Below are 26,991 nucleotides of genomic sequence, written 5' to 3'. Positions count from 1 at the left end.
AGCTGGGTTAGGAACTGGCTGGAGGCTGAGCCCAGAGAGTGGTGGTGAATGGTGCCACAGCCAGCTGGCAGCCAGGCACCAGTGGTGTGCCCCAGGGAGCAGTGCTGGGCCCTGTGCTCTTTAACATCTTCATTGATGATCTGGAGGAGGGCATTGAGTCCATCAGCAGTGAGCTTGCAGATGACAGCAAGCTGGGGGCAGGAGTTGATCTGCTGGAGGGTAGAGAGGCTCTGCAGAGGGACCTGGACAGGCTGGGCAGATGGGCAGAGGCCAAGGGCAGGAGATTGAACACATCCAAGTGCCAGGGGCTGCACATTGGCCACAACAACCCCAGGCAGAGCTACAGGCTGGGGTCAGAGTGGCTGAGAGCAGCCAGGCAGAGAGGGACCTGGGAGTGCTGGTGGACAGCAGCTGAACAGGAGCCAGCAGTGTGCCCAGGGGGCCAAGAAGGCCAAGGGCATCCTGGCCTGCATCAGGAAGAGTGTGGCCAGCAGGAGCAGGGAAGTCCTTGTGCCCTGTGCTCAGCACTGCTCAGGCCACAGCTTGAGTCCTGTGTCCAGCTCTGGGCTCCTCAGCTCAAGAAGGACATTGAGAGACTTGAAGGTGTCCAGAGAAGGGCAACAAAGCTGGGGAGGGGTCTGGGGCACAGCCCTGTGAGGAGAGGCTGAGGGAGCTGGGGTTGCTTAGCCTGGAGAAGAGGAGGCTCAGGGGAGACCTTCTTGCTCTCTGCAACTCCCTGCAGGGAGGTTGGAGCCAGGTGGGGGTTGGGCTCTGCTCCCAGGCAGCCAGCAGCAGAACAAGAGGACACAGTCTCAAGCTGTGCCAGGGGAGGTTTAGGCTGGAGGTGAGGAGAAAGTTCTTCACCAAGTGAGTCGTTCGTCATTGGGCTGTGCTGCCCAGGGAGGTGGTGGAGTCCCCATCCCTGGAGGTGTTCCAGAGGGGATTGGATGTGGCACTTGGTGCCATGGTCTAGCCATGAGGTCTGTGTTGATAGGTTGGACTCGATGATCCTCGAGGTCCTTTCCAACCTAAGTTATACTGTGAGACTGTGAAATGTGCTGATGCCTGACTAACTTGACTGACTGACTGACTTGAGTCCTCAAATCCTTTTCTAGAGGCCAAGTGTACAGGAGCAGAACTTCCACCTCCAGTGCTGGGGAAGCCCAGCAGCAGCCAAGCTGCAGGAGATGCAAGAGGCTGCAGCACTGCCCCCAGTGACAGCTTGGCCTGACTGCCTGGGGCTGAGCCTCAGCCCCTTCAGAAGCACTTCAGTACCTGCAGGGGACCCACAGGCAGGGGGAGGGACTGCTCAGAGGGGCTGTGGGGACAGGACCAGAGGCTATGGTCTGGAACTGGAGCAGGGCAGAGTTAGGTTGGACACCAGGAGGGAGCTCTGCAGAGGGAGGCTGGGGAGACTCTGGCACAGGCTGCCCAGGGAGGTGGTGCAGGCTCCATCCCTGGAGCCATTGAAGCTCAGCCTGGCTGTGCCCCTGGGCAGCCTGCTCTGGCTGGAGCTGTCCCTGCTGCCTGCAGGGGGTTGGCTGTGTCCCTGGGCAGCCTGCTCTGGCTGGAGCTGTCCCTGCTGCCTGCAGGGGGTTGGCTGTGTCCCTGGGCAGCCTGCTCTGGCTGGAGCTGTCCCTGCTGCCTGCAGAGGCTGGGACAGGATGCCCTTGGAGGCTCCCTCCCAGGCCAGGGCAGGCTGTCAGTGTGGCCTCTGCTCAGGGAGGTGGTTTGGGTAGCTGCTGCTGAGCTCATTCAGGGCTCCCCAGCAAGCAGGGAGCTGCTGGCTCCTTGGCTCTTTGAGGTGCAGGCTCTGCTCTGCCTTCCCTGCTTGCTGCAGTAACTTCCCTGCTTGCTGCAGTACCTTCCCTGCCTCAGATCCTTCCCGTGAGGCTGTCCAGCTGCTGGAGGAGCCTCCACCTTGCCTGCCAAGTTGTTCTATCCAAAGCTGAGTGATGAATGACTCCCCCCCTCCATCCTCCCCAGTGTGGTGAGCTGGTGGGAAGTGCTTTGGCAGCAGGAGACAGCAGCCCAGGAGCCAAGGTCTGAGGTGCCAGCTGGAAGCCATGGCCACACGTAGCTCCCAAGGAGCAGGCAGGGGAGACAAAGAGCTCTGCTTGCTGTCAGCCCTGGACCTCCTGTTTGTGGTTTACTTCATCCTGTGGGCCAGAGAAGCCCAGGCTGGAGGGGGTCCTCCAGGCTTCTTCAACAGCAGCTCTGTTCCAGCAGGGGAGAGCAGCAGCAAGGGAGACTTTCCTGGCCACCTCCTCCCTCCTCTGCCCAGGCTGAGCTGAGCTCTCTGGGGGAGCCCTGGCTGCCCCCCAGCACAGACCTGCTGTGCTTGTGCAAGGAGAGGCAGCTCTGGGAGAAGGCTTCTTGGCCCTGATGGGTCAGCAGGCTGCTTCCCTCCCACCTTGAGCTGCTGCTTCCTTGTGAGCCTGGTGTGAGCCTGCAGACAGAGCTGCTGGAGAGAGACCAGAGGAGGTCACAAAGATGCTGCCAGGGCTGGAGCAGCTCTGCTGGGAGCACAGGCTGAGGGAGCTGGGGCTGTGCAGCCTGCAGAGGAGAAGGCTCCAGGGGCTCCTCAGAGCTGCTGCCAGGAGCTGAAGGGATCCTGCAGGAAGGCTGCAGAGGAACTTTTGCTGAGGGGGTCTGAGGCAGGCCCAGGGGGAAGGGTTTGGAGCTGAGGCAGAGCAGGGTTGGAGTGGAGCTGAGGCAGAAGTTGTTGAGTGTGAGGCTGCTGAGCCTCTGGCCCAGGCTGCCCAGGGAGGCTGTGGCTGCCTCCTGCCTGGGGGTGCTGAAGGCCAGGCTGGATGAGGCCCTGAGCAGCTGAGCCTGGTTGAGAGAGCCCAGAGCCAGCTGAGTGCTGAGCTGCAGCCAGAGCAGGGAGAGCAGCAGCACAGGGAGGGGATTCTGCCCCTCTGCTCTGCTCTGCTCAGCCTCCACCTGCAGCACTGCCTCCAGCTCTGGGGCCCCCAGCACAGGAAGGACCTGGAGCTGCTGGAGAGGAGCCAGAGGAGGCCACAGAGATGCTCAGAGGCTGCAGACCCTCCCCTGTGGGGCCAGGCTGGGAGAGCTGGGGCTGTGCAGCCTGGAGAAGAGAAGGCTGCAGGGAGACCTCAGAGCCTTCCAGTGCCTGAAGGGCTCCAGGAGAGCTGGGGAGGGACTCTTGAGAGGGGTCTGTGGGGATAGGATGAGAGACAATGGTTTGAAACTGCAGCAGGGCAGAGTTAGGTTGGACAGCAGGAGGGAGCTCTGCAGAGGGAGGCTGGGGAGACTCTGGCACAGGCTGCCCAGGGAGGTGGTGCAGGCTCCATCCCTGGAGCCATTGAAGCTCAGCCTGGCTGTGTCCCTGGGCAGCCTGCTCTGGCTGGAGCTGTCCCTGCTGCCTGCAGGGGGTGGGACAGGAGGCCCTTGGAGGCTCCCTCCCAGGCCAGGGCAGGCTGTGAAAGGCATCAGCCAACCTGCCCTTGGTACCTTCTGACCTTTGGGAAGCTTTGCTTGACAGCTGGACTCTAATCCTGAAGGCCTGGAGCTGTGCTGTGACTGGAGGGGGAGCTGGCAGGCAACAGAAATGCTGCTCCTGCGGACCTGGGGCTCCCTGGTTTTGCTGATGTTTTATCCTGAAGAACAAGGACAAAGAATCACAGAACCACAGCATGGCAATGGGGGAAAGGACCTCCAGAGATCACACAGTCTAACCCCCTGCCAGAGCAGGAGCAGCCAGGGCAGGGCACACAGCAGCTGGGGCTTGGAAGTCTGCACACCAGGAGACTCCACAACCCCCCTGGGCAGCCTGCTGCAGGGCTCTGCCACCCTCACACCAGAGAAGTTTCTCCTCCTGTTGAGGTGGAACCTCCTGGGCTCCAGTTTGTGTCCACTGCTCCTTGTGCTGGCCCTGGGCACCACCAAGCAGAGCCTGGTCCCTGCTTCTTGCCCCCCAGCCCCTCCCATATTGATAGACATTGAGCAGATAGCTCTTAGCCTTCTCCTCTCCAGGCCCCAGGGCTCTCAGCCTCTCTTCACAGCAGAGTTGTTCCAGTCCCTTCATCATCCTCATAGCCTCCCCTGGACTCTATCCAGCAGTTCCCTGTCCCTCACACCAAACAACTTTCTCCTCCTGCATTCCAGGTTGGATTCATTGCCTCTTGTGCTGGCCCTGGGCAACACCAAGCAGAGCCTGGCCCCTGCTTCTTGCCCCCCAGCCCTCAGCTATTGAGAGACATTGAGCAGATCCCTCTCAGCCTTCTCCTCCTCAGGCTACCCAGCCCCAGGGCTCTCAGCCTGCACAGCAGAGATGTTCCAGGCCCTTCAGCATATTCACAGTCTTTGTTGGACTCTCTCCAGCAGTTCTCTGTCCCTCTTGAACTGGAGAGCCCAGAGCTGGACCCAGCACTCCAGCTGTGGTCTCCCATGGGCAGAGCAGAGAGGGAAGGGAACCTCCCTGGCCCTGCTGGCCACACTTCTCTCATTGCACCCCAGGATCCCATGGGGGGGTGGAAAGAAGAAGGTGCAGGTGGCAGCTGCCAGCAGGCTGAAAGGCTCTGTCCTTGAGCACGTTGCTAGCAGGAGCAGCCTGCACCAAGGGGGTCCTGGCCTGCTCCTCTTGGCTGAAGGGAGCTGTCAGTGCAGAAGGGGATTCAGCAGACTGTGCTGCGCTTGCTGGCAGTTGGTCTGGGAAGGCACTCAGCAAGTTCTCTGCTCTGCTGTTTCCTGGCTCTCCCTCCTTCCCATGGGCAGCCTTGGGAGCTGCAAGTGGAAAGAGAGACACAGCAAAAGGGAACAGAAAGCTCAGAGGCTCTGGGTGCTATCCAGACTGCATTTGCAATGTGAGGCCTCCTGCTGGAAGAGGCTTCTGGAGTGCAGTGAGGGCCTGGGGCACAGCAGCCACCTCAACATGGGGAGGGACTCCTTTCACCTCAGGGTGCTGGAGGCCTGGGGCAGCTGCCCAGAAAGGTGCTGGAGTCTCCCTCTCTGGAGACATTCACAGCCCAGCTGGATGTGTGCCTGGCTGAGCTGCTCCAGGTGAAGCAGCCCTGCCAGTGGGGCTGGGCTGGGTGAGCTCCAGAGGCCCCTACCAAGCCCCAGCACCCTGAGACTGGGACACCAGATCCCTGTCTGCTGCTGGGGGAGCACCAACAGCACTGCAATGGGGCCATGGGCTGGGCTGTGTTGGAAGGGACTACTGAATTCATCCAGTCCAAGCTTCTTGAGTGGCTTCTGGGGAAGCAGCTTTGCTGTAGTGGAGTTTCTCAGCTGTGGGAAATCATGAGTGGCTTGGGGTGGACCTTTCCAGCTCAACCAGTCCAAGCCCCTGCAGCCAGCAGGGCCAGCTGCAGCCACAGCAGGCTGCTCCCAGCCCCAACCAGCCTGCCCTGCACTGCTGCCAGCCATGGGGCAGCTCCACCTCTCTGGGCAGCCTGGCACAGGCTCTCCCCACCCTCAGCACCAAACATTTCTCCTTCTCTCCACTCTCAGCCTCCCTCTTGCACTTCAAACCATCCCCCCTTGGCCTGGCCCAACAGGCCCTGCTCAGCACTCTGTCCCCAGCTCTCTTCTGGCCTCTTGAAGCTCTGCAAGGCCAGCAGGAGGTCTGCCTGGAGCCTTCTCCTCTGCAGGCTGCACAACCCCAACCCTCCCAGCCTGGCCTCCCAGCAGAGGCCTTCCAGCCTCCCAGCACTGCTGTGGCCTCCTCTGGCCCTGCTCCAGCAGCTCCCTGCCTGTGCTGAGGGCCCCAGAGCTGCCCCAGCCCTGCAGGCACAGCAGAGGGGCAGAATCCCCTCCCTGCCCCTGCTGCCCACCCTGCTGGGGAGCAGCCCAGGCCAGGCTGGGGCTGGGCTGGCAGCACTCAGTGCCAGCTCCTGGCCAGCTCTGCACCCCCAGCACCTCCAAGGCCTTCTCCTCAGGGCTGCTCTCAGCCCTTCCCTCCCCCCAGGCTGGATTTGTGTTGGGATTGCCCTGCCCCAGGTGCAGGACCTTGCACTTGGCCCTGTTGAGCTCCATGAACATCAGAGATACAAACAGTGAGGTCAGGGCACCCTCAGCAGCTCTGCAGATGAGAGGCAGCTGAGTGGTGTGGCTGAGGGGCCACAGGGGTGGGATGGCTGCCAAAAGGACCTGGGAAAGCTGGAGAGGTTCAACAGCACCAAGTGCAGAGCCCTGCCCCTGGGTCAGGACAGCCCTCAAAGCCAACCCAGGCTGGGGGGGATGAGGTTGAGAGCAGCACTGCAGGGAAGGCCTTGGGGGTGCTGGGGGGGAGGAGCTGGGCAGGAGCCAGCAATGGGCACTGGCAGCACAGGAGGCCAAGGGCAGCCTGGGCTGCATCCAAAGCAGGGTGGCCAGAGCTGGAGAGAGAGGATCCTGCCCTCTGCTCTGCTCTGGGGAGACCTCCCCTGCAGGGCTGGGGCCAGGTATGGGACCCCCAGCACAAGAGAGACCTGGAGCTGCTGGAGAGGGGCCAGAGGAGGCCACAGAGATGCTCAGAGGCTGCAGAACCTCCCCTGTGGGGCCAGGCTGGGAGAGCTGGGGCTGTGCAGCCTGGAGAAGAGAAGGCTGCAGGCAGACCTCAGAGCAGCCTCCCAGTAGCTGAAGGGCTCCAGGAGAGCTGGGGAGGGACTTGGGCCAAGGGCTGGGAGTGCCAGGCCCAGGGCACTCAGCCTTCATCAGCTCCAAAACTAGGATCCCTCCTCCTTGCATGGCTGATGCAAACTTCAAAGTGGAGCAGCTCCAGAGGCTCCTAAAGAATGCTCCAGAAAACAGCAGCCAGGGTTTGACATTTGGAGCTTCTCCTTGGGGCCCTGCTCCAGAACAGCATCTGGGTTCTGAGCCAGGAGCTGCTGTTAGCTGACAGAACCTCCTCACTGTTGTGTTGTCATCCTTGCAGTGACCCTGACAGAGCTCCTCTGGGACAGAGCTGCCCTAAGGAGATCAACTGCTGCATTTTCCCTTGTGGTGCAGCACTGCCTCCAGCTCTGGGGCCCCCAGCACAGGAAGGACCTGGAGCTGCTGGAGAGGAGCCAGAGGAGGCCACAGAGATGCTCAGAGGCTGCAGAACCTCCCCTGTGGGGCCAGGCTGGGAGAGCTGGAGATGTGCAGCCTGGAGAAGAGAAGGCTGCAGGCAGACCTCAGAGCAGCCTCCCAGTGCCTGAAGGGCTCCAGGAGAGCTGGGGAGGGACTTGGGCCAAGGGCTGGGAGTGCCAGGCCCAGGGCCAATGGCTTTGAGCTGGGAGAGAGGAGACTGAGAGTGGAGAGGAGGAAGAAATCCTTTGCAGTGAGGCTGGGGAGACTCTGGCCCAGGCTGCCCAGGGAGGCTGTGGCTGCCTCCTGCCTGGAGGTGTTGAGGACCAGGCTGGATGAGGCCCTGAGCAAGCTGTGCTGGTGGGAGGTGTCCCTGCCCATGGCAGGGGCTTGGAGCTGGATGAGCTCTGAGCTCCCTTCCATCCCAACCCAGAGCATTCTGTTCTTCAGGCCCAGCTCCAGACATGACTCTGGGGGAGGTCTGCAGTGGTTCTGTGGCTCAGTCCTGGCCCTTTCCACCCCCATGTGCTGCAGGTGTGCCCCTGCTGAGTGTTTTGCCCTGCATGGGGGAGTGTCACATCCATGGCCCTGCTCAGACTCCCCCCTGTGCCTCACAGCCTTTGGCAGCAGCACAGCCTCAGGGCTGTGTGCCAGCAGCTCTGGGGAGGTTGTGTTTCCCATCTCTGTGGTGGATTTTCCATGTCAGGGGCTGAAGGAGCAGCTCTGCTGGGGATGGGGGGGCTCTGACAGGTACCAGGACACGTGCTGGTAGCTCCCTCCCTCACTGTGCTGTGTGTAGGAGGCCCTCAGGGGTCAGTGCTGGGAGCAGGGCTGTTGAACATCTCCCTCAGCCCCATGGGCACTGGGGTTGGGGCACCCTCAGCAGGGATGCAGATGGCACCAAGCTGTGTGGCTCAGCTGGCAGCTGGAGGGAAGGATCCATCCAGAGGGAGCTGGGCAGGCTGGAGGGAAGGATCCATCCAGAGGGACCTGGGCAGGCTGGAGGGAAGGATCCATCCAGAGGGAGCTGGGCAGGCTGGAGGGAAGGATCCATCCAGAGGGAGCTGGGCAGGCTGGAGGGAAGGATCCATCCAGAGGGAGCTGGGCAGGCTGCAGAGCTGGGCCCATGTCAGCCTCATGAAGGTCAGCAAGGCCAAGGGCAAGGTCCTGCAGCTGGGGCAGGGCAATCCCAAGCACAAACCCAGGCTGGGTGAGGAGTGGCTGAGAGCAGCCTGCAGGAGAAGGCCTTGGGGCTGTCAGCTGGTGACAAAGTCCCCAGGAGCCAGCAGTGGTCCCTGGCAGCCCAGAGCCAGCTGAGTGCTGAGCTGCAGCCAGAGCAGGGACAGCAGCAGCACAGGGAGGGGATTCTGCCCCTCTGCTCTGCTCTGCTCAGCCCCCACCTGCAGCACTGCCTCCAGCTCTGGGGCCCCCAGCACAGGAAGGACCTGGAGCTGCTGGAGAGGAGCGAGAGGAGGCCACAGAGATGAGCAGAGGCTGCAGATCCTCCTCTGTGGGGCCAGGGTGGGAGAGCTGGGGCTGGAGAAGGCCATTAGGGCTGGCTGAGGCCCTGAGCACCCTGGGCTGGTGGGAGCTGTGTGGGGAGTAGATGATCTTTAAGGTCCCTTCCTAACCAAACCAGTCTGGGATCCTGTGATCTGTGTTGGACCAGGCTGAGGCTCTCCTTTGCCACCTGAGGACCCCTTCCTGCCTGCACTGGGGACTTGTCTCAGGGCCAGCTGGTCCTGGGGGATCTCCTCAGTTCAGAGGGGACTGATTGTGCTGAGCTTGCTGCTGAATGCTCTCTTGCCCTGCAGTCATAGTATCATAGTATCACAGTATCAGTCAGGGTTGGAAGGAACCCCAAGGATCATCCAGTCCCAACCCCCCTGCCATGGGCAGGGACACCCCACACTAGATCAGCCTGCCCAGAGCCTCATCCAGCCTGGCCTTAAACACCTCCAGGGTCAAGGCCCCAACCACCTCAGTCAGCTCAGGCTGGTTTGTCTTGCCCTCAGCCTGCTCTGCCTGCCCCTGGGCCACCTCCCAGCTGGTGCTGCCTGCCCCACCAGGCTGCTCTGACTGCAGTGCCAGCTCCTCCATGGTTCTCGCTTCAGGGCCAGTGCAGCTGCCCTGCTGCAGAGTAACTGAGTCCAGCTCTGGGCTCCTCGGGTCAAGAAGGACATTGAGAGACTTGAAGGTGTCCAGAGAAGGGCAACAAAGCTGGGGAGGGGTCTGGGGCACAGCCCTGTGAGGAGAGGCTGAGGGAGCTGGGGTTGCTTAGCCTGGAGAAGAGGAGGCTCAGGGGAGACCTTCTTGCTCTCTGCAACTCCCTGCAGGGAGGTTGGAGCCAGTGGGGGTTGGGCTCTGCTCCCAGGAAGCCAGCAGCAGAACAAGAGGACACAGTCTCAAGCTGTGCCAGGGGAGGTTTAGGCTGGAGGTGAGGAGAAAGTTCTTCCCAGAGAGAGTTGTTGGCCCCTGGGATGTGCTGCCCAGGGAGGTGGTGGAGTCCCCATCCCTGGAGGTGTTCCAGAGGGGATTGGATGTGGCCCTTGGAGCCATGGTTTAGCTGTCAGGAGGTGCTGGGTGAGAGGTTGGACTTGATGATCTCTGAGGTCTCTTCCAACCTTGGTGATTCTGTAACCTTGGAGAGGCTGCTGTGCCCTTGCCTGCAGAGAAGAGTGACAAGAACCTGAGCACAGCCTTCAACACTATCCCACACCACAGCCTGGGCTCCAGGCTGGTGACACATGGCTGTGATGGGTGACCACCAGATGGATAAGGAACTGGCTTGATGGCTGCACCCAAAGAGTGGCTGTCCATGGCTCCATGGCCCAGAGGAGGCCAGGGACAAGCAGAGTCCCTCAGGGATCAGTCCTGGGACCAGGCTTGTTCAACATCTCTGTGGGTGCCATGGACAGTGGCACTGAGTGCAGCCTCAGCAGGTTTGCTGATGACAGCAAGCTGTGTGGTGCAGCAGACAGCTGGAGGGAAGGGATCCATCCAGAGGGAGCTGGGCAGGCTGGAGGGAAGGGATCCATCCAGAGGGAGCTGGGCAGGCTGGAGAGGTGGGCACAAGCCAACCTCATGAGGTTCAACAAGACCAAGGGCAGGGTCCTGCAGCTGGGTGGAGGCAATCCCAGGCACAACTCCAGGCTGGGCAGGGACTGGCTGGAAAGCAGCCCTGAGGAGAGAGCCTTGGGGGTGCTGGGGGAGGAGAAGCTCACCAGGAGCTCTCAGTGTGCACTTGCAGCCCAGAAAGCCAACCAGAGCCTGGGCTGCAGCAGGAGAAGTGTGGCCAGCAGGGCAAGGGAGGTGATTCTCCCCCTCTGCTCAGCTCTGGGGAGACCCCACCTGGAATACTGTGTCCAGTTCTGGAGCCCCTAGCACAAGAGGGATCTGGGGGGGCTGGAAGGTGTCCAGAGCAGGGCCAGGAGGATGAGCAGAGGGCTGGAGCACCTCTCCTGTGAGGACAGACTGAAGGAGTTGGGGCTGTTCAGTCTGGAGAAGAGAAGGCTCCCAGGTGACCTCATTGTGGCCTTCCAGGATCTGAAGGGGGCTACAGGAAGGCTGGGGAGGGACTGCTCAGGATCTCAGGCAGTGATAGGGCTAGGGGGAATGGAATGAAGCTGGAGGTGGGGAGATTCAGGCTGGAGGTGAGGAGGAAGTTCTTGCCCATGAGAGTGGTGAAGCCCTGGAATGGGTTGTGCAGGGAGGTGGTTGGGGCCCTGTCCCTGGAGGTGTTTAAGGCCAGGCTGGATGAGGCTCTGGGCAGCCTGATCTAAGTGTGGGGTGTCCCTGCCCATGGCAGGGGTTGGAACTAGATGATCCTTGTGGTCCCTTCCAACCTTGACTGATGCTATGCTACTAAGAAGTCAGGAGGATGAGGGGAGAGCTGCAGCCAGGCTGCTGGATGTGCACAGCTGGCAGCCAGTGGCAGCTGCTGGGGGGCCTGCAGGCCATGCTCAGCCTCCTGTCCTGTTGGCTGTCTGTCCTCAGAACTGCTGTGACTCCAGAAGAGCTCCCCCAGGAGCTGCTGGGGCAGCCCAGTGGCGGCCAGCAGTGTCTGTGCTCCTGAGCCCGGTTTAGGGCGAGGATGGAGGCTCTCCAAGGTGCTGCTCCATGGCTGCAGGCACAGACCTCCCCTGAGCGCTGCCTGTGTTGGTGCTGCAGCTCAAGAGGTGGTTGGGAAGGGAGTGGTGGTTGGGGGGTGACGTTCAGGAAGGAGGATGTGGGCCTGAGGGTTGGGGGGAAGGGCCTAGGGTGAGACCTTTGAGCTAAGCCTCTGGAGTTGGTCACTGCTGTTGTGCTTTGTTCATTCCCTGCTGGTGCAGAGGTGACACAGAGCCACAGAGTGCCTTCAGCAGAGCCCAGCCTGCAGGGACAGGGAACTGCTGGAGAGAGCCCAGGGCAGGCTGCAGAGCTGCTGAGGGGCCTGGAGCAGCTCTGGGAGCAGCAAAGGCTGAGAGCCCTGGGGCTGAGAGCCTGCAGAAGAGCAGCCCCAGAGGGCAGCTGAGCAATGCTCAGCAAGAGCTAAAGGAGCTGTGGGGGGCAAGAGGCTGGGGCCAGGCTCTGCTGAGTGCTGCCCAGGGACAGCACAAGGGCCAGCAAGGGGCAGCAAGTGTCAGGCAGGAGGTTGGAGCTGAGCAGGAGGAGAAAGTTGTTTGGGGTGAGGCTGCTGGAGGCCTGGAGCAGGCTGCCCAGAGAGGTTGTGGAGTCTGCTGGTGTGGAGAGCTTCCAACCCCCCCTGGGCACTGTGCTGCTGGGCAGGGTGCTGTGGGTGCCCTGCTGGAGCAGGGCTTGGGTGGGTGAGCTCCAGAGCTCCCTTCCACCCCCTGCCATTCATTCCCTGACTCCATGAGTGCAGCTCTTCTGTGAAAGGGGAGAAGCAGAAGACTGTTTGTGCTTCAGTGACTTTGTGTCAGGTTTGTGACAGGAGAGGAGACTCTTTTGCTCCTCCACATCCACAGCCATCAACTTCCTCTGCTCCTCCTGTGCAGGGACTGCTGATGTGAGAGGTGGTCAAGCCCAAAGCAGGAGTGAATGCTCCTCCCGTGGCCCGGGGCCGAGCCAGCCCAGATCTCTTGTCTCCATTTGTGCCCCAGGGAGCACCCAGAGAGTGCACCTGGAGCCGTGCTCTGCCCTTCAGCCCCGTGCCTGGTGGCTGTGGCCCCCTTGGCAGCTGCCCCCCGGGGCAGTTGCTGAGGTGCTGCTGCTGTTCTTCCCCCAGGGGATTCTCTTGGTGTACGACATCACCAACCGCTGGTCCTTCGACGGCATCGACCGCTGGATCAAGGAGATCGACGAGGTGAGAGGCGGGGCCGGAGCGGTGCTGCACTGCCCCCCAGCGGCAGCCGGGCACGGCTCGCCTGGGCTGCCGCCTCTGACGTGGGCACGGCTCTGCCACGGGCACGGCTCTGCTGTGGGCATGGCTCTGCCGTGGGTGTGGATCTGCTGTGGGTATGGATCTGCTATGGGCATGGATCGACCACGAGCACGGCTCTGCTGTGGGCATGGATCCACCACGGGCATGGCTCTGCTGTGGGCATGGCTCTGCTGTGGGTATGGATCCACCACGGGCATGGCTCTGCCGTGGGCATGGATCCACCACGGGCATGGCTCTGCCATGGGCACAGCTCTGCCATGGGCATGGATCCACCACGGGCATGGCTCTGCTGTGGGCATGGCTCTGCTGTGGGTATGGATCCACCACGGGCATGGCTCTGCTGTGGGTATGGATCCACCACGGGCATGGCTCTGCTGTGGGCATGGCTCTGCTGTGGGTATGGATCCACCACGGGCATGGCTCTGCTGTGGGTATGGATCCACCACAAGCATGGCTCTGCTATGGGCATGGATCCACCACAGGCATGGCTCTGCTATGGGCATGGATCCACCACGGGCATGGCTCTGCCATGGGCATGGATCCACCACAAGCACGGCTCTGCCGTGGGCATGGATCCACCACGGGCATGGCTCTGCCATGGGCATGGATCCACCACGGGCATGGCTCTGCCGTGGGCATGGATCCACCATGGGCATGGCTCTGCCATGGGCATGGATCCACCACGGGCATGGCTCTGCCATGGGCATGGATCCACCACGGGCATGGCTCTGCTGTGGGCATGGCTATGTGGTGGGTGTGGATCTGCCCTGGGCATGGCTGCTATGGGCGTGTCTCAACCATGGGTGTGGCTCTGCCATGGGCGTGGCTCTGCTATGGGCATGGCTCTGCTGTGGGTGTGGATCTGCCCTGGGCATGGCTGCTATGGGCGTGTCTCAGCCATGGGTGTGGCTCTGCCATGGGTGTGGCTCTGCCATGGGCATGGATCCACCACAGGCATGGCTCTGCTGTGGGCATGGCTCAGGGGGTTGGGCTGGGTGAGCTCCAGAGGTCCCTTCCAGCCTGCTGGTACCCCCTGGGTGCTGGCACCCCCTGGCTGCTGGTACTCACCCCATGGCTGCTGGCACCCCCTGGCTGCTGGCATCCCCTGGCTGCTGGTACTCACTCCATGGCTGCTGGCACCCCCTGGCTGCTGGCACTCACTCCATGGATGCTGGCACCCCCTGGCTGCTTGCAGCGGCCTGGCTCTGATCTCTGCCCTCCCTCCGGGGGTGTTTTGCAGCATGCCCCCGGGGTGCCTCGGATCCTGGTGGGGAACAGGCTGCACCTGGCCTTCAAGCGGCAGGTGCCCACGGAGCAGGCCAGGGCCTACGCGGAGAAGAACTGCATGACCTTCTTTGAGGTCAGCCCCCTCTGCAACTTCAACGTCATCGAGTCCTTCACCGAGCTCTCCCGCATCGTCCTCATGCGCCACGGCATGGAGAAGATCTGGAGACCCAACAGAGGTCTGCGGGCAGGGCAGGGCCGGGCCGGGCTGCAAGGGCAGCAGCAGGGGCTCCGGGGGGGACAGGACCCGGGCCGGGCTGCACGGCAGCAGGAGGGACTCCGGGGGGTGAGCTGGGGTCCGGGCTGGGCTGCACGGCACCAGGAGGGGCTCCGGGGGAGGAGGGGGCCCGGAAGCAGCAGAGAGGGAGGAGTGCCTCGGGTGAGAGGAGCTGCAACTGAGCCTGCCAGGAGCTGCAGCTAAGCCCTGCAGGAGCTGCAGCTGAGCCCGCCAGGAGCTGCAGCTGAGCCCTGCAGGAGCTGCAGCTAAGCCCTGCAGGAGTTGCAGCTGAGCCTGCCAGGAGCTGTAGCTGAGCCTGCCAGGAGCTGCAGCTGAGCCCTGCAGGAGCTGCAGCTGAGCCTGTCAGGAGCTGCAGCTGAGTGCTCTAGGAGCTGCAGCTGAGCCTGTCAGGAGCTGCAGCTGAGTGCTCCAGGAGCTGCAGCTGAGCCTGTCAGGAGCTGCAGCTGAGTGCTCTAGGAGCTGCAGCTGAGTGCTCTAGGAGCTGCAGCTGAGCCTACCAGGAGCTGCAGCTGAGCCCTGCAGGAGCTGCAGCTGAGCCTACCAGGAGCTGCAGCTGAGCCCTGCAGGAGCTGCAGCTGAGCCTACCAGGAGCTGCAGCTGAGCCCTGCAGGAGCTGCAGCTGAGCCCTGCAGGAGCTGCAGCTGAGCCTGCCAGGAGCTGCAGCTGAGCCCTGCAGGAGCTGCAGCTGAGCCTGTCAGGAGCTGCAGCTGAGTGCTCTAGGAGCTGCAGCTGAGCCTACCAGGAGCTGCAGCTGAGCCCTGCAGGAGCTGCAGCTGAGCCTGTCAGGAGCTGCAGCTGAGTGCTCTAGGAGCTGCAGCTGAGCCTGTCAGGAGCTGCAGCTGAGTGCTCCAGGAGCTGCAGCTGAGCCTGTCAGGAGCTGCAGCTGAGTGCTCTAGGAGCTGCAGCTGAGCCTACCAGGAGCTGCAGCTGAGCCCTGCAGGAGCTGCAGCTGAGCCTACCAGGAGCTGCAGCTGAGCCCTGCAGGAGCTGCAGCTGAGCCCTGCAGGAGCTGCAGCTGAGCCTGCCAGGAGCTGCAGCTGAGCCCTGCAGGAGCTGCAGCTGAGCCTGTCAGGAGCTGCAGCTGAGTGCTCTAGGAGCTGCAGCTGAGCCTACCAGGAGCTGCAGCTGAGCCCTGCAGGAGCTGCAGCTGAGCCTACCAGGAGCTGCAGCTGAGCCCTGCAGGAGCTGCAGCTGAGCCCTGCAGGAGCTGCAGCTGAGCCTGCCAGGAGCTGCAGCTGAGCCCTGCAGGAGCTGCAGCTGAGCCTACCAGGAGCTGCAGCTGAGCCTGCCAGGAGCTGCAGCTGAGCCCTGCAGGAGCTGCAGCTGAGCCTACCAGGAGCTGCAGCTGAGCCTGCCAGGAGCTGCAGCTGAGCCCTGCAGGAGCTGCAGCTGAGCCCTGCAGGAGCTGCAGCTGAGCGCTCCAGGAGCTGCAGCTGAGCCCTGCAGGAGCTGCAGCTGAGCCTGCCAGGAGCTGCAGCTGAGTGCTCCAGGAGCTGCAGCTGAGCCTGCCAGGAGCTGCAGCTGAGCCTGCCAGGAGCTGCAGCTGAGCCCTGCAGGAGCTGCAGCTGAGCCTACCAGGAGCTGCAGCTGAGCCTGCCAGGAGCTGCAGCTGAGCCCTGCAGGAGCTGCAGCTGAGCCCTGCAGGAGCTGCAGCTGAGCCTGCCAGGAGCTGCAGCTGAGCCCTGCAGGAGCTGCAGCTGAGCGCTCCAGGAGCTGCAGCTGAGCCCTGCAGGAGCTGCAGCTGAGCCTGCCAGGAGCTGCAGCTGAGTGCTCCAGGAGCTGCAGCTGAGCCTGCCAGGAGCTGCAGCTGAGCCTGCCAGGAGCTGCAGCTGAGCCCTGCAGGAGCTGCAGCTGAGCCTACCAGGAGCTGCAGCTGAGCCTGCCAGGAGCTGCAGCTGAGCCCTGCAGGAGCTGCAGCTGAGCCCTGCAGGAGCTGCAGCTGAGCCTGCCAGGAGCTGCAGCTGAGCCCTGCAGGAGCTGCAGCTGAGCCTACCAGGAGCTGCAGCTGAGCCTGCCAGGAGCTGCAGCTGAGCCCTGCAGGAGCTGCAGCTGAGCCCTGCAGGAGCTGCAGCTGAGCGCTCCAGGAGCTGCAGCTGAGCCCTGCAGGAGCTGCAGCTGAGCCTGCCAGGAGCTGCAGCTGAGCCTACCAGGAGCTGCAGCTGAGCCCTGCAGGAGCTGCAGCTGAGCCTGTCAGGAGCTGCAGCTGAGCCTGTCAGGAGCTGCAGCTGAGTGCTCTAGGAGCTGCAGCTGAGCCTACCAGGAGCTGCAGCTGAGCCCTGCAGGAGCTGCAGCTGAGCCTGTCAGGAGCTGCAGCTGAGCCTGTCAGGAGCTGCAGCTGAGTGCTCTAGGAGCTGCAGCTGAGCCTACCAGGAGCTGCAGCTGAGCCCTGCAGGAGCTGCAGCTGAGCCTACCAGGAGCTGCAGCTGAGCCCTGCAGGAGCTGCAGCTGAGCCTGCCAGGAGCTGCAGCTGAGGCAGGAGCTGCAGCTGAGCCCTGCAGGAGCTGCAGCTGAGTGCTCCAGGAGCTGCAGCTGAGGCAGGAGCTGCAGCTGAGCCCTGCAGGAGCTGCAGCTGAGCCGGGAGCTGCCTGTGCTGGTGCAGGAGCCAGGCAGGCAGCTCAGGAGGGCAGCTCAGGATGTCTGGGACCTGAATTGCTCAGGGGGCATCCTCCACCTCTCCTCTTGCTCTGGGTGAGGCAGGGGGCAGTTAAGTTCACAGCTTGACAGCACTTGAAGCCAAAGGCTGTGTGGGATGAAGCCCAGCTCAGGAGCTCTGTCCTTACCCCTCCCCAGCCTGTGCCCCCTCTTTTGGAGGGCCAGGGAGGCAGGAGGAGCTCCAGGAGCAGGGAGGGGCTAAAGTGCAGCCCTTCAGCATGAGCCAGGCACATGAGCTGCAGGGTGCTGAGCCAGCAGCAGGCTCCATGGGAAGTCTCAGCCAAAGAGCCTTCACTCCATGCAGCAGGGCAGGTGAGGAGAGACCTGCTGGGAAGCAGTTCCAGGGAGGAGCTGGGAGTGCTGGGGGACAGCAAGCTCCCCAGGAGCCAGCAAGGTGCCCTCATGGCCAAGAAGGCCAATGGTGATCTGCAGGGCATGAGGAAGAGTGTGGCCAGCAGGGCAAGGGAGGTTCCCCTCCTCCTCTGCTCTGTCTACATCTGGAGTCCTGGGTCCACTTCTGTGCTCCCCAGGGACAGAGAACTGCTGGAGAGAGCCCAGGGCAGGCTGCAGAGCTGCTGAGGGGCCTGGAGCAGCTCTCGGAGCAGCAAGGGCTGAGAGCCCTGGGGCTGAGAGCCTGCAGAGGAGCAGCCCCAGAGGGCAGCTGAGCAATGCTCAGCAAGAGCTAAAGGAGCTGTGGGGGGCAAGAGGCTGGGGCCAGGCTCTGCTGAGTGCTGCCCAGGGCCAGCACAAGGGACAGCAAGGGGCAGAAAGTGTCAGGCAGGAGGTTGGAGCTGAGCAGGAGGAGAAAGTTGTTTGGGGTGAGGCTGCTGGAGGCCTGGAGCAGGCTGCCCAGAGAGGTTGTGGAGTCTGCTGGTGTGGAGAGCTTCCAACCCCCCCTGGGCACTGTGCTGCTGGGCAGGGTGCTGGGGGTGCCCTGCTGGAGCAGGGCTTGGGCGGGTGAGCTCCAGAGCTCCCTTCCAGCCCTCCCTGTTGGGGCTCTGTGACACCCCCGTTCCTGCCTGGAGCTCTCAGTGTGCCCCCTGGCAGCCTGGGCAGCAGCAGCTTTGCCATCCTTGATGGAGAGAGATCCCTTCACATGGATCCCCAGCTCCTGCTTCCTGTTTGCCAGCCCCGGACACCAAACTCTTCCACTGGCCCGGCTGCCAGGCTGCCTTCTCCAGCTCCTGCAGGGCTGGTGAGCAGGATCTGGGCTGCACCCGGACCCCTCTCTGCAGCTCGTCCCGAGGCAGGGCTGTAGCTTGGGGCTGGCGCTGGCGGCGGGGCTGGCGCTGGCGGCGGGGCTGGCGCTGGCGGCAGGCCGGCGGTGAAGGGCGCCCCCGTGTGGCCGCTGGCGGGGAGGTCCCCTCCGGGCAGACTGCCCGCGGTGTGCAGGCAGCTCGGGGGACACTGGGAAGCCTGGAATAGGGCAGGGTCTTCTCCTCTCTTGGTGGGATCTCTGCTGCTAGAGGTGCTCTGCAGAGAGCAGACCCTTTGGTGCCGCTCCCCAAAGCAGGTCCCAGGTGAGACTCTTCTGCTTCAGGGTTTGCTGACCTTGTTGCCTTCTTCCCTGAGCATCTCCTGGTGGCCAGAGGATGGCCTGGGGAGTTCCCATGTCTTACAGGAATGTGAGCTGGCTGCCCCAGGAACTGTGCACAGAGGGAGGGTGGCAGGATCTGAACCCTGCCTGCACACCAAAGCTGGGGGTCCCTCAAAGCACTAAGCTTGCCTGGGGTGTCCCCAGCTTTTGTCCCAGCTAAGCTGCTCCCTGTCCAGGGCTCCACACAGTCATTGTTAGCATCTCTCCCTGAACGAGCAGGAGCTGCACAGCACAAGGGATAGCTGTGGGGAGAAGAGAACCCTGGAAAGGACAGAGTGGTAGGGGTTGGAATGGGCCTCTGGAGAACACAGATCAGAGGATGTTAGGGGTTGGAAGGGACCTCCAAAGATCTTCCAGGGCAACCCCCTGCCAGAGCAGGAGCACAGAACCCAGCACAGGGCACACAGAACACATCCAGACAGGGCTGGGAAGGCTCCAGAGCAGGAGACTCCACAACCTCTCTGGGCAGCCTGCTCCAGGCCTCTGGGAGCCTCACAGTGCAGAAGTTCCTCCTCCTGCTGAGGTGGAACCTCCTGGGCTGCAGTTTCCATCCATTGCCCCTTGGCCTGTGCCAGGGTGCAACTGATCAGAGGCTGTCACTGTCCCCTCCCTCCTGACCCCAGCCCTCAGCTATTGATAGATATTGATCAGATCCCTCTCAGCCTTCTCCTCTCCAGACTAAGCCCCCCCAGGGCTCTCAGCCTCTCCTCCCCAGGCAGTGCTCCAGGCCCTGCAGCATCCTTGGAGCCTCCCTTGGGCTCTCTGCAGCAGATCCCTGTTTTTCCTGAGCTGAGGAGCCCAGAGCTGCCAAGGAGCAGGTCACACAGGAACTCATCCAGATGAGTCTTGAAGCTCTCCACACCAGCAGACTCCACAATCTCTCTGGGCAGCCTGCTCCAGGCCTCCAGCAGCCTCACCCCAAACAACTTTCTCCTCCTGCTCAGCTCCAACCTCCTGCCTGACACTTGCTGCCCCTTGCTGTCCCTTCTGCTGGCCCTGGGCAGCACTCAGCAGAGCCTGGCCCCAGCCTCTTGCCCCCCACAGCTCCTTTAGCTCTTGCTGAGCATTGCTCAGCTGCCCTCTGGGGCTGCTCTTCTGCAGGCTCTCAGCCCCAGGGCTCTCAGCCTGTGCTGCTCCAGGCCCCTCGGCAGCTCTGCAGCAGGTCTGTGTCTCCCTGCTGTTGAGGTGGAGCCTCCTGGGCTCCCGCCGCGGCTCCTCCCCCGCCGCCGGCCGCCGCTCAGCCTCCTGCTCTGCTCCTCTCTCCCCGCAGTGTTCAGCCTGCAGGACCTGTGCTGCCGAGCCATCGTCTCCTGCACCCCGGTGCACCTCATCGACAAGCTGCCCCTGCCTGTCACCATCAAGAGCCACCTGAAGTCCTTCTCCATGGCCAACGGGATGAACGCGGTGATGATGCACGGCCGCTCCTACTCGCTGGCCAGCGGCGGCGGCGGCGGCGGCAGCAAAGGCAACAGCCTCAAGAGGTCCAAGTCCATCCGGCCGCCCCAGAGCCCCCCACAGAACTGCTCCCGCAGCAACTGCAAGATCTCCTAGCAGGACCCCGGGAGCCGGGAGCCCACCCGCGGACAGCTGTCGGCAGGCTCAGCCCTCCGCCTCCTCCCCTCCCCCCGCCCCGGCTGCCCTGCAGCCTGCTCACCTCTGGGCTCGGCGCGGGCAGCGGCAGGGCCCTGCCAAGCGACCCTCCCAAGAATGCTTTGGGCTTTGCCTCTCGGCCTGGGGTGGAAAATTCAGCAGCTGCCGGGTTGGGCAAGGGGGAGGCGGGGGGGGAATGGGGTTTGGGGTTGGAGGTGGGGGGGAAGGAGGGGGTGGGCAGGAAACTCATCCAGTCTGAAGGGAGAAATGGATTTAATGGAGGCTTGAGAGGCTTAAGGGAGCCGGCGAGGAAGGGTCTGCGCTGCGCGGTTAACTCTTGGCCTCCTGAGCAGATTGCTGGTGCAATAGGGGTGCAACCCTCGGGTGGAGGAGAGGACAGAAGGGACAGGGGAGCAGGGGCAGCTCTCCCCAGGGTGTCAACCTGCTGTTGCCAAAAAAAAACCCAACCAACCAAACAAAGGAAGGAAGGAAGGAAAGAAACAAAGCAGCCAAGACAAGGAGGCAAGAGCCAGCCGGGGCAGAAAGGGGGAAGGAAGAGCAGCCTGCCTGCTTTCTGCCTGGAGCTGTGTAAATATTCTCTCTCTCTGTATATGTCTGTATGTATGTACACAGCACTTGTTTTGTAAGGGGTTTTTTAAAGAAGCAGTCAGGGAAAATTTTATGCAGCCATGTAAATAGCAGCTCTGGGTCTGAGCCCTGCCGGTGCCAGCAGCGGGCAGGAGCAGGAGAGAGCCCCCTCAGGGTGTTCTGACACCCAGTGCTTTCACAGACTTTGAAATCCCCACCCTGGGCTCCTGCTGGGCTTACAAAGAGCAGCTCCTCTCTGTATGTGTGTCTGTGTGTCCCCCAAGCTGCTTTGTTCCCATCCTTCCCTGCAGCTGAAGGCAGGCTGGAGGTAAGGGGCTGGAAGGGCCAGGCTGAAGGAGCAGCTCTGGGCCCAGGCCAATGCTTTGCTCACGTTGCATCCCCTGCTGGAGGGGCTGAGGGTGGAAGCATCACACCTGAAGCCAGAGGGAAAAGGCTGAATCTGGTCCCTCGTTGCTGCAGAACCTCAGCTGTCCTCTCCAGAGCCCTGCAGCCCCCCTGTGGCACAGCCCCCAGCTCCTGGCCGCCGCTTGCTTGGCCAAAGACCTCCTGCCGGAGCCGGGGGCGCTGCAGCTCCTCCTGCATGAAAGTGAGGAAAGCACAGGGGCAGCTTCCCCACCGGAGCGGGAAGGAGCCAGGCCCTGGGAAGGTGGAAGAGGTTTGTGTGGGGCAAGAGCAGACTCAGTGGGTCCCACCGTGGGGAGCACACTTGGCTCTCCTGGCAGCGCCTGGAAGCTGGGAGGCAAACCGCTTGGCTCCGTGGGGCTGCTCCTGGGGCTGGCAGGGGCTCAGCCTGAAGAGCTTGAGCTGTGCACGTGGTGTGGGGGATCTGGTGTCGAGCAAGAGCACGTGTCCCACGGCTGGTCTCTGCTGGAAACTCACCTGGGGGCTCAGGAGCAGCACCCAGCCCTTCTCACCAGCTGGGTGGAGCGTGGTGGTGGCACTGGGCTGTGCAGGTGGAGTCTCACAGGCGGCCAGCATGTGCAGGGTGTGGGTAGGGTGGTAGAAAGGGAACTCCTCCGGCTCCTCCTCAGCGAGGAGAGAAGCCACTGCAGTGCTGCCATCTTCCTCCTGCTGTCAGCAGCTCCCCCAGGCCTGGGGCCCGCTCCTGTGCCCCCTCCCTCCCCCAGGAGCAGCTTGTTGCATTGCATGGGCAGAATGAAGCCGCGGGGGCTGCAGCGCGGCCGACAGACCCTGCTTTGTGCAGGCACATCCCTCCCTCCCTCCCTCCCCCTGCTCCTCGGCCAACCTGGGAGCTGCAGGAGCTGTCCCCCTCCCCGCAGGACACTGAGTGCTTCAGGTGCTTTGTGCAGGCAGCCTGCAGGTCACATCCCTCCCTCCCTCCTTTCCTCCCCCTGCTCCTCGGCCAACCTGGGCGCTGCAGGAGCTGTCCCCCTCCCCGCAGGACACTGAGTGCTTCAGGTGCTTTGTGCAGGCAGCCTGCAGGTCACATCCCTCCCTCCCTCCTTGCCTCCCCCTGATCCTCAGCCAACCTGGGCGCTGCAGGAGCTGTCCCCCTCCCCTCCCCGCAGGACACTGAGTGCTTCAGGTGCTTTGTGCAGGCAGCCTGCAGGTCACATCCCTCCCTCCCTCCCCCTGCTCCTCGGCCAACCTGGGCGCTGCAGGAGCTGTCCCCCTCCCCTCCCCGCAGGCCGCAGGGCGGTTCAGGGGTAGGTCTCTTGGCTCGTCCCCTGCGTGCTTTATTTAAAGCCCGGCTCAAATGAGCGAGGAGAGAATTCAACCCCAGGCAGATGGAGGGCAGGGAGAAGAATCCTTTGTAGTGGTGGCTTGGCTCGAGAGCAAAGGCGCAGCCCAGCTCAGCGCCAAGGCCGGGGGGATTTGGAGGACCTGTCTGGGAGGGCTGGCACCTGTTCCCCATCACTTAACACACAGCACAAGACAATCGCTGGCTCAGCAGCGCCGGGGATATACTGCCAACAGGTGACGGGCACCGCGGAAGGCAGAGGCTTCCCCTGGCGGGCACCGGCCGGGCACCGCGGGGCCCCCGTGCCAGGCTGCCCGGGCCGGGGAGGGGTGGAGGTCTCCTCGGGCGAGCCCAGGGAGCTGCTGCATGGCTGGAGAGACTCCTTGTACCCCTGCTGGGGTCGGCTCGGCCACCTGGGGCGCCTCCCTTTGCCCTGCTCCCCCGGGCTTGGGTTGGAGGTCTCGGTGGTCCGCAGTGGGGGTGGAAGATTGACCTGGAGGCGCTGCTCAGCGAAGGCAGAGCAAAGCCAAGCCCAAAGCCCGGCCCAAGCCCCAGCCTTAGCGTTTGTATTCCACATTATTTAAGCATCTGATGTCAACACTACTCTGCAGCTGCTCCCCCACCCTTGGACCGTTCCTCAGTTGGGTTTTGGGGTTGGGATCTGCTTTGGACTCTCCTTTGGTTTATTACGTTTCTTCTTTGTATTCCTTTGTACAGTCAACGTGGTTCAGCTGATCCCTGCCCCCCCCGCCCCCCACCCCCACCCCGGGGTTGTTTTGTATAAATTAAAGCCTCTTTTTTGTTGTTGTTGTCGTTTTGAACTGCCACTGGAAAGGCTGCAGAAGCTCTCTTCGTTTGCATGGGGGCTGGGGAAAACGGGAGGGGTTTGCCCCCAGGCTGCCTCTAGTGGTGCAGGCACAAATCCAGGCTGGGTGCAGAGTGGGTTGAGAGCAGCCCTGGGTGCTGAGCAGCTCCCCAGGAGCCAGCAGTGCCTCCTGCAGCCCTCAGGCAGCTGTGTGCTGGGCTGCAGCCAGAGCAGGCTGGGCAGAGGGTAGCAGAGGGGATTCTGCCCCTGGGCTCTGCTCTGCTCAGCCCTCACCTCCAATCCTGCCTCCAGCTCTGCTCTCCCCAGCAGCAGAAGGACACAGAGCTGCTGGAGAGAGGCCAGAGGAGGCCACAAAGATGCTGCCAGGGCTGGAGCAGCTCTGCTGGGAGCACAGGCTGAGGGAGCTGGGGCTGTGCAGCCTGCAGAGGAGAAGGCTCCAGGGGCTCCTCAGAGCTGCTGCCAGGAGCTGAAGGGATCCTGCAGGAAGGCTGCAGAGGAACTTTTGCTGAGGGAGTCTGAGGCAGGCCCAGGGGGAAGGGTTTGGAGCTGAGGCAGAGCAGGGTTAGAGTGGAGCTGAGGCAGAAGTTGTTGAGTGTGAGGCTGCTGAGCCTCTGGCCCAGGCTGCCCAGGGAGGCTGTGGCTGCCTCCTCCCCTGGAGGTGTTCAGGACCAGGCTGGATGAGGCCCTGAGCAAGCTGTGCTGGTGGGAAGGGTCCCTGCCCATGGCTGGGGGTTGGAGTAAATGCCTTGAGCTGCCTCTTTGGGTCTGGGTGGTCCTTGGGGAGTGAGGAGCAAGAGCTGCAGCAGTGTTCACCCAGCCTGGAACAAGCTGAAAGCAACCTGAGGTAAATGTGACTTTGACATGGGGAACATCACAGAGTGCCAGGGTGGAAGGGACCCCAAGGACCTCCTGCTCCATCCTCTCTAGGTCCCAGAGCAGCTGGAATGAGCTGGCCCAGCCCCTGCCAAGCTGAGCCTGCACACTGCCCAGTGCAGGGCACTCCCCTGCTGCCCCTGGGAGATGATTCCAGTGCCTGCCTGTGCCCATGGGGAAACATTTCCCTCTGGAGCCCAAGGGGAGTCTCCCCAGCAGGGACCTGTGCCCATCAGCCCTTGTCTTTGCCATTGACTCATTGCACAAAGGCAGTCTCCCCCCTCCTGGGAGCCACCCTGTGTGTCCTGCTCCATGCTGCTAAGATCTGCCCTGAGCCTTCTCTTCTCCAGGCTGAACAAGCCCAGCTCTGCCAGCCTGTCCCCACATGGGCTGCAGGGAGCAGCCCTGTCACATCAGCCTGTCGCTGGGGTGGCATTTGGAGACCCTGAGCGGGGCTGAGAGCTCCAAAGAATGGGATTTGGCTCCTGTGGTGGGGGGGAACTCTCTGCCTGAGCTTTTCTCTCTTGCTCCCAGCCCACCTCCCCATGACCTCCCTTTTCCCCTGCCTGCTGGCTTCCCTGGGATCAGATTTTCCACTTCGTACCAGACTGGCCACGCTTGTTTTAACAGCTTAAGGAGTAATTGGCAGGGCTGGGAGGGGGCAGGGGAGAAATGAGATCGTGTCTGCAGCCGGGAATACCCTGGAGCTAAGGTGAAAGCCTGAGCAGGGCAGAGTCACGGAGCCTTTGCTTTTTTTCTCTCTTCCCTTTCCAGGGGGGTTCTGGCAGTGTCTGGCCGGCAGAGCCGAAACAAAGGCTGTGTGTGGTTTCAGGTGGGGTAGGGGCCAGCCAGAGCCCATCCTGCTGGAGCAGCCTGGCCTGCAGCTGTCTGCTCCCAGCAGCAGGGCAGGAGAACACCCGGAGCGCCAGGGAGAGGCTGGGGGAGCCGCAGGGCTTCCTGCTCCCCGGGGAAAGCAGAGGGAGCAGGTTGCCTCGGGCTGCTCCAGGTCTCTCCTGCCGGAGTGTGTTTTGCTGAACCATGCAGGCTGGGAGGAAATGCTGCCCTTCATCTGTCTGGTGGCACCTGGGATGCTTGAAACTGAGGATGCAGCCCCCCACGGGTGCACTGGGGAGGCAGGAGCCCTGCCTGGCTGCAGAGGGGAAGCAGGGAGGGGGCCACATGCTGTTGTGCCTGTCCCTCAGGGGAGGGGGTGCTGAGCTGCTTCAAGGGCTCCCTTGGCTGAAGGGGAGAGGCCATAAACTCACATCCATGCCTGGAGCTTCAAAAGTGACCCCAAAAGCTCCCTGTTTTGGGGTGTGCTGGGGTGCTTGGGTGGGTGCAGGTGACCAGTTTGGAGAGACTGAAGTTGTGGCTGCTCTGAGCCTTTCAGGTGGTGAAAGGTTGTTGTGGCCTTGCCCCAACGGAGGGGAAGTCACTTTCTTCTCTCATCTTCTGCTGAAGAAAGTCTGGAAGAGGCTGGACAGCAGTCCCCAGGCGTGGGTGGTGGTGTTCAGATCTCAGGAGCTGCATTTCCAACCATGCCACATCCTTCCAGCCTCACAGCGCAGCGGCTCCTGGTCGGTGCCTGTCCCGGCCTCGGTGCTTTTGATCTCAGTGACATGGGGATGAGACATCTCAGGCTCTGGTGTGAAACATGGACACCCCTCAGGGGCTGCCCCCCATATGCAGTGTGAGGAAAGGGCCACCCCCAGGGGCTGCTCCCCAGCTCCAGTGTGAGGAAAGGGCCACCCCCAGGGGCTGCTCCCCAGCTCCAGTGTGAGGAATGGGCCACCCCCAGGGGCTGCTCCACCAGCTCTGGAGAGGGGCTACAGGGCAGGAGCCTACCCAAAGCCCAGTGCCAGCATCTTGGCATCTTCTTGGTCCGTGTGCAGAGCCTGGTGTGGGATGGGATAAGCTGAGCTCCAGGTTTTCCCTTCCCCCTCCTGCCTTCCCTCCTGCACCAGCGCCCTCGGAAGGCTCCTAGGGCATCCCAAAGAGGCTGTGTGCCCCAAGGCTGCATCCCTAGGGAGCGAGGAGCCGTGGCAGCCCAGCAGGCTGCCTCCCGGTGGGGTGGGTTTGGGGATCAGGGGGCTCCATGTGCAACGCTGCTGCTGGCCGCTGGTGTCTGGAATTGGCTGGGTGGGTGCAGGAGGCTTGGGGCTGCCAGGGCAGGCAGGGTACAGCCCCTGGCATCTGCCGGGCTAGGTTATCCTGATGCCATGCCCTGTTTGCAAAACACCTCAGCAGCCTCCCCACCGGAGTCCCGGGGCAGCATCAGCTCCCCTCTTCATCCAGGGCTGGCCAGACCCTCGGGAGGCTGCTTAGCCGTGAAATGGTCACGGCGGGCACAGCCACGGGCCACGCTCTGTCCCGCCAAAGCGAGCTGATGGGAGCCTGACCGTGCCATGGGGTTTCACAGGCACGGAGCCCTTGAGCCAACCCCGGCGGACGCCCGGGCAGGGCAGCACCGGCGGCCGGAGGTTGCGGCGCTGTGTCAGCGGCACCGGCGGGAGCTCAGCCTGCCGGGACAGAGCGGCTGTGCCCTGCTCATGCCACCTTGGAGGGTGTCGAGAGACCCCCCCTCGGAACGCCCGGCCTGCTGCAGTGGGGCTTCATCCCCCGGGAGCCGCAGGCTGGGCGAGCACCAAAGCATTGTTTCCAAACTACCTCTGGGGGCAGGTGCGTTGGCTGCCCCTAAACAGGCTCCCCCCGTTTGTTAACCCCCTCCACCACCTGCCCCCCGCTGGTTTACTGCCCTGCAGAGGGGAGGATGGAGGTGTTGAGCTGCTCCCCCCCGGGAACAAAGCCCCCTCGGGTGGGCTGGCTGCTTGCCAGGAGCTGAGGCGGTGGGCGAGGGCTCTGACCAGCGCCGGAAGGGTTAATGCTGCCGCAGTGCCATGAAATGCTCCTGCTGCAGGTCAGTCTCCAGCGGGGATTAGGCAAATCTGGCCGGGGAGTCCGGGCCGGCTCCTGCCAGCTTAGGGCCGGCTGCGGGACGTGCTCAGAGAGGCAGTGGCTGCAGTGAAGCCCTGGCACAGTGTGCCCATCCAGTGCCACCGGGGGCTGGCATGGCCAGGCGCTGTCCTCCAGCCCAGGGAAAGCCAGCCTGGCCCTACACCAGCGGGGAGGGAGAGCTGGGTTAGGGTTAGGTTTGCCCTGGTGAGCCCCTCCGGGGTGGCTGGGTGGGCACCCTCCCTTCTAGGCGAGCCAGGGTCCCGTC

The 26,991-nt window shown here is 62.9% G+C and overlaps 1 protein-coding gene across 1 annotated transcript in view; it reads left to right on the top strand.

Annotated features, from left to right (window-relative positions):
* The window catches only part of RAB40C (RAB40C, member RAS oncogene family), a 52,526-nt gene extending 32,590 nt beyond the window's left edge, over nucleotides 1–19,936 (top strand). Inside the window, exons 5-7 of the mRNA XM_068147267.1 lie at nucleotides 12,245–12,322; nucleotides 13,641–13,863; nucleotides 19,442–19,936. Of these exons, the coding sequence (XP_068003368.1) occupies nucleotides 12,245–12,322; nucleotides 13,641–13,863; nucleotides 19,442–19,722 (582 nt within the window). The 3' untranslated portion in view covers nucleotides 19,723–19,936. The remainder of the gene's footprint in view (nucleotides 1–12,244; nucleotides 12,323–13,640; nucleotides 13,864–19,441) is intronic.
* The last annotated feature ends 7,055 nt before the right edge of the window (nucleotides 19,937–26,991 follow it).

Source organism: Melanerpes formicivorus, unplaced genomic scaffold, assembly GCF_026170545.1.
Source record: "Melanerpes formicivorus ecotype bairdi unplaced genomic scaffold, bMelFor1.0.p_v2 SCAF_14, whole genome shotgun sequence".
NCBI lineage: Eukaryota > Metazoa > Chordata > Aves > Piciformes > Picidae > Melanerpes > Melanerpes formicivorus.
The sequence above is the reverse complement of the archived record's forward strand: the minus strand, read 5'-3'. Positions and strand labels throughout refer to the sequence as shown.